Genomic DNA, 6,272 nt, shown 5'->3' with positions numbered 1-6,272 from the left:
ACTCACCTGCTCTCCTCTCCCTCCAGCAGCTTCCTGTAGGTGACAATCTCAACATCCAGGGCCAGCTTGACGTTCATGAGCTCCTGGTACTGGCGGAGCTGCTGGCTCAGGTCTGCCTTGGTCTGCTGCAGAGCATCCTCCAGCTCGGACAGCTTCTGCTTTGCATTCTTGATGGATGTCTCCCCACGTTGCTCAGCGTTGGCCATTGCGGCTTCCAGCTTGGTGCACTGCAAGGAGCAGGACAGGGTGAGTCTTGGCTGTCTCTTGCTACCTTCAAATGTGATGAATGTATTCTCAGGAGATGGGGTTAAAGTCTGGTTGTGGATTCAGCCCAGCAGTTCCTTCTGTTGGGGTTCAAGGGAGCTGGACTTGTAGTTTCTGTGCTCCCTTATGTTGCTTGCAGGGGAACATCTGTAACTGCATCTGCCTTCAGGTACTGCATGAGCTGGGCTTTAATGCAGCTCTGGTTGGAGCAGCAGGGTCCCAGCTCATGGGATGTGCTACAGCACCATTTAATTTAGGTGTGGGAGCAGAACAACAATTCACTCTCTGCCCTGCTGAAACAACCAGACCTGGCTCTTGGTCTCACCACATCTTGGTGCTCACCTGGTCCTTGGCGCTCTTGACTTCTCCATTCAGCCTCTGGACCTTCCGTGTCAGCTCAGCTGCCTTGGTTTTTGTCTCTCGCAGGCTGTCAGTGTTTCTGCCTGCAGTAACTCGCAGCTCCTTGAACTAGAACCACCCAAAAGATGTCCCGGAACACGCTTTGGGTTAAATCAGAGTAAATCTGGAGGGGGGATGGTGTTTCTCTGGGTTTGAAGTTGGTCTGAAGAGTGGAGCTGCACCCAAACCCTCCCTCTCCAGGTTTTCTCACCTTACTTTCACACCAGGCTTGTGCTTCTGCCCGGCTCTTGCGGGCAATGTCCTCATACCGAGCCCTCGCATCAGCAGTGACGCCACCCAGGTCCAGATCTTGGCTTTTGTTCATCTTGATGACCACTGAAGTAGCAGAGATCTGGGCCTGCAGCCGTTGGGTTTCCTGGTGGTGACATGGGGTTGAGCTGGTCAGAGATGCTGGTCCCGCTGTGCTTCCAGCCCGGCCTCAAGCAGTGTCACCCACCCTGCGCAACTCGGTCCCACTTGGTGAGGACCACGCAGAGATAAGTTGCTGTTCACCCAAGGGATGACCACTGCCCTGTGCCACCCCTCTTCCCTTGTCCTTTGGGATCAGTAGCTTCAAAATCCAGCTGGGAAATGCAAAGGATGCTGGAGTGATTGAGCGCTGCCTTACCTCTTTGTAGATCTTTCTCAGGAATTCAGCCTCTTCTTTCAGGCTTCCCACCTTGGCTTCCAGCTCTGCTTTGTGTAAGAAAACATCATCCATGTCCTAGAGACACATTGAGGATAGAATCATAGAATCATAGAATAGTTTGGGTTGGAAAGGACCTTAAGATCATCAAGTTCCAACCTCCCTGCCATGGGCAGGGACACCTCACACTAAAGCATGCCACCCAAGGCTTCATCCAACCTGGCCTTGAACACTGCCAGGGATGGAGCATTCACAACCTCCCTGGGCAACGCATTCCAGTGCCTCACCACCCTCACAGGAGAGAATTTCTTCCTTAGATCCAATTTAAACTCCCCCTGTTTCAGTTTGAACCCGTTACCCCTTGTCCTGTCACTGCAGTCCCTAATGAAGAGTCCCTCCCCAGCATCCCTATAGCCCCCTTCAGATACTGGAAGCTGCTCTGAGGTCTCCACGCAGCTTCTCTTCTCCAGGCTGAACAGCCCTAACTTTCTCAGCCTAAAAGAAGTTTGTCAGTGAGCAGACCCAGGGATACCCTTGGGCTGAGGGACTTTGAGTGCTGGTACCGTGACCGTGCGCCAAGTCCCAATTACACCGTTGCTGCTGATTTGAGTTCAAGCGAAGCCAAGCTCCAGCTCCTGCTTGTACTTGTTCTGGGTGCTGCTGTTGGGAAATAAATCACCCCAAAGACCTGAGCCTGGAGAGGAGAGTTCAAACAGCCCCTTGCTCACCTTCTTCAGGGCAATAAACTTGCTCTCGGTGCAGGGCCGCTGGCTGCATTCGTCCTTGTACCTGCGTGGGAAAACGGGAGATCTCGCTTGCATCCAGTGCAATTACACCTTTGTTTGGGTTTCTGCAGGGCTCCTCTCAAGAAGTGAAACTCCTCGTTATTTTCCTTCTTCCCTAACAGTGTTTTGGGATCTCGTTCCATTGCCCATGGGAAAGCAAACTCGTTTCAGAGAGGTTTCTGTGTCTATAAAGTTGCAGCGGAGCTGTTTTCGTTTGACCTCTGCAACAGCAAATAACTGTTGAACACTCCTAAATGTTAACGTCTTGGATTAGGAGGGAGGCAAAGAGAACCTGGAAGGGGAACATAGAATCACAGAATGGTTTGGGTTGGAAAGGAACTTACGATCATCCAGTTCCAGCCCCCTGCCATGGGCAGGGATGCCTCACCTTAGATCATGTCACCCTAGGCTCTGCCTCCTCTTCCTCCATCTCTGTAAACTGGAACCTTGTTTTATGTACCAAGATCATTTGCAGATCTCTCCACCTACCAACTAGTCCTCTGGGAACCATTTACTGCTATGAAAGGCTCAGTCTCTGACAAATCCTGAGCAACATTTCGAGCTCTGCACTCGCATTTCTCTGTTTTTTACTTACATTTTCTTGTTGGTATCCAGAAGCTGCTGGGTTGCTTTCAGGTCCGTTTCTAACTGGGCTTTGGTGCACCCCAGTGCTTCCATCTGCTTCTTCAAGTTCCCAATGTAAGCCTCTAACATGGGCGTGATGGTGTTCTTGCTGTGATTTTGACCCTGCAGAAAGCTCCACTTGGTCTCCAGCACCTTGTTCTGCTGTTCCAGGGATCGGACCTGAATCCCAGTGAGCAAAATAGGAAATGAAATGAGGATTGAGAGCTTGTGGGAGCCACTGTTTGTGCAACGGCAGTGAGATGTGTTCTTGGTGCTCGTGAATGCAGCGTTTCCTAATTGAGTGGCTTTTGTTCTGGGCCACCCTTGTGGAAAAGCACAAAACCCCAAAGTACTTCTGGAAATGAGAGGTTTGCATTAAATTGGGATGTGTGGAGAGGAATTGGGAAGGAACTGGAATGCTGATGAAACTGGGTTTAGCTTGTTCTGTAGTCAGGCCTAGAAATCAGAGCAATCCTTCCTGTTCATTGAAGCTTCCCCAGTGGCTCAAACCCACCCTGGTGCTCAACTGTCCCCCTGAAGCAAGCTGCCTTCAGCATCCAGAACGAGTTGTCTTACATGGATTCCATGCCCTTTCCATGCCAGACACCTCACTTATTGCAGACTGCAGCTGGGGAGGGGTTCTCAGCTCACCTTGTCAATGAAGGAAGCAAATTGGTTGTTGAGGGTCTTGATCTGCTCCTTCTCTTGGTTCTTCACCGTTTGCACGTTGGGATCCAGTTCCAGTCTGAGTGGCTGGAGCAGTTGCTTGTTGATAGTGATGGGTATGACAGTGCATGGTCTGGAGACTCCACCAACCCCATGGCCAAAGCCTCTGTAGCCAAACCCCATGCCAGCTGCACCAAAGCCACATCCACGTCTTAGAGGAGGACACCTTCCAACAGCCATTCTGGGCCTGGCGCATGCCGCACCATCGAGACCTCTGCTGCTGAAGTAACCCAAGCCGCAGTAGCCCATGCCACCACCCCAGCGACACCAGGCAGTGCTGAAGCTACATCGGTTCCTGGGAAGAGCTACAGAGGAAGAACCCAAGCTCCTGCCAGCACGGCCAGAGCTGATGCTGCAGGAGCAACAGAACATGGTCAGTGGTGGGAGAGAGATGGGTGCAGTGATGCGCTGGAAGCAGATTCCCTCTGACCACAGTGCAGCGCCTTCTTCCTTTTATTTGGTGGAAGCTGGGGTGAGGCTGCATGAAACTTCCACAAAATGTTTGTGATGCAAAGAATGTGAACTGCTCAGCATGCACTGCGCCGGCCAGCGGGGACAGCAGCAGCTTTACCCCAGGAAGGCTTGAAGAATGCTGGTAGGTCAGAGGGGGCATGTTTAGAGGGGTTGTGCTGGTGAATTGTGGTCATAAAAAGGGGAGCATACAACTTGTACTGGGTTGGATGAAGTGGAACTGAGGCTTGACAAAGGTAAAATGCTGTTCTATCAAAGGAAATCTTGATGCTTTGCTGGCACCTCAGCTTGCAAAGGAGAGAATGTGACTCAACCTGCTCTTTAATAAAAGCTAACAGTGATAAATGTGGGAATTAATGAACAGAATCGAGGAGGGAGGTTAGGGTTCAATGTTTTTTTTTTGGTTCTGCCTGTAAAAAGGCAACGTGTTTGAATGCCACGTCAACATCTGCTCCTCAGGGTGACTGTTCTGCAGGTTGATGGTGTTTTCCAATGCCATCCTTTGTTGTTGGGGGAATTGCTGGTTCGTTGCCATTGAAACCAATGCTTGGAACACTTCTGCAGAGGCGTCTATTGGCCAAATCCTCTGAAAAGTGGCGTCTCTTCCTCCCCTCATTGAAGACTGGGTTCCCACCTTGTTTGGGGCAGGGCCAGGCTTGGTCCTTCACCTCCTACGTTGCCCTCATTGCGGTGTCAGGGCTCGGACGCACGCGTGTGTGCATCCAGGTCTTTGGAAGCGCAGGGATGGGGCTGGTGCCGTGGTGTGGGAGGGCGGCGTGGTTTCTGTTCTCAAGGGGCAGGGTGGAAGCTTCAAACCTGTGATTTAGTTTTGTTTACTGCATTTCTTTCCCCTTCCCTATGCAGTGGTTGCAAGCCACACGAGCCATCTTTATTCATGCGCCATCTTCCAGATGGGGGAAGACCCAAGTGCCTGAGTGCATTAAAAGCTTTTGAGCCCTGCACTAGTGTTCCTCTGTGCTTTACTTATATTTTCTTGTTCTTTGTAAGGAATTTGGGTCCATAAATGCTAGGAAGTGCTTTGGAAAGTGTCACTGTCTGGGACATGGGGTCTTGGTGGGATTTGCTGCAATCACAGAGGTCATCAGGCCGACTGGGAAAGGTGGTTTGGGGTTAGTTCATTGCTATTTCTTCCTTGCGAGCACCCTGCAGGGTTGTACCAGCACTCACCTGCACTCCTTTCCACCCAGCAGCTTCCTGTAGGTTGTGATCTTGATGTCCAGGAGCATCTGATGGTCACGAGCTCCTGGTTGTCACCCAATGTCCTGCTTTGCCTTCTGCAGGGATACCTCCAGCTCAGAGGTTTGCATTTTGCATCCTTGACAGTCACTTCCTCGTGCTCCTCAGCTTCAGCAGTGGCTCCTTGCAGTCTGATCTCTGCAGGTAGGAGATTTTCATCACTGCCACTTTGGAGAATTGGGAGATCTTGACCCTGCCTCTGTATTCATGCACTGCTCTTAGTTCTATTCTCAGACTCTATAGGGAAACCTCTAACTCCAGGATGATTCTCTCTGCCAAAGCCTCTTTGCTTTGGTGTATGTGTTCTCACTGCAGGTCTCTACTGATGGCAGTTCAGTTCTAAGTCGTAATAGACCTTTTTACTCTGTGCTCTGGATACAGGCACATCTTGGAGTGGAGCAGCTGACATGTATTTCATCGAAACTGGCTTTACTGCTCCCTTGCTGTAGTGGAGGGGTTTTGGAAAGCCACAAGCTGGGAACTGCCAATGGCACATTCTTGCTCCTGAGTCATCCCTACCTGGGCTTTGGTGCTTCCATGTTCTCCAGTCTCTGAATCACCAGCTCCATCATCTCATCCTTTGTGCTCTGCAAGCTGCCGTGCTTTTGCCAGTGGCTCCTCTCAGTTCCTCATACCGAGGAGAGAGAAAACGCCATGAAAACAAATACCAGAGGGAGGAGATGAGTCAATAATTAAACCTACTCCATGATTCTGGAGCCACGGTCCCGGATCTTGCGCTCGAAGGACAAACCTTTGTGACTGGGGGTCACCAATGACTCATTTACGCAGCAGCAGCAGCTCTGTGTGTGAAGATGTTAACAGAGGATGTGTCACACGCAGCAGGGAGCTCAGGAAACAGACCCTCACAAAGCCTGTTCAACCCAAATTCGGGAATCCGAGGAAGCAGAGCCCTTAGAAAGAGGAATAACTGCATTTGTGAGTGCCCATCGTGACTCACCTTGTGGTACTCTGCATCCACCTGGCTTCTGGCAATGGTGTCATATTGAGCTTTGACATCATCGATGGTGCCATCCATGTCCAGGCTTCAGCTCTTGTCTGTTTGCACACTAATAGAGGTGTCCTCAATGGATGCTTGGGGC

General features: G+C 50.9%; 1 protein-coding gene across 1 annotated transcript; it reads right to left on the bottom strand.

Annotated features, from left to right (window-relative positions):
- LOC134168946 (keratin, type II cuticular Hb4-like) lies at positions 1-3,693 on the bottom strand. The gene is made up of 7 exons (XM_062629113.1): positions 3,370-3,693; positions 2,690-2,898; positions 2,038-2,098; positions 1,292-1,387; positions 875-1,039; positions 607-732; positions 1-227 (listed from the first exon to the last, which is right to left on the bottom strand). The coding sequence occupies exons 1-7, from the start codon at positions 3,691-3,693 to the stop codon at positions 3-5; spliced, it is 1,206 nt and encodes a 401-aa protein (XP_062485097.1). The 3' UTR covers positions 1-2.
- Between the last annotated feature and the right edge of the window lie 2,579 nt (positions 3,694-6,272).

Source organism: Pezoporus occidentalis, unplaced genomic scaffold, assembly GCF_034315485.1.
Source record: "Pezoporus occidentalis ecotype Australia unplaced genomic scaffold, CSIRO_AGI_Poc_V1 ctg329, whole genome shotgun sequence".
Lineage (NCBI taxonomy): Eukaryota > Metazoa > Chordata > Aves > Psittaciformes > Psittacidae > Pezoporus > Pezoporus occidentalis.
The sequence above is the reverse complement of the archived record's forward strand: the minus strand, read 5'-3'. Positions and strand labels throughout refer to the sequence as shown.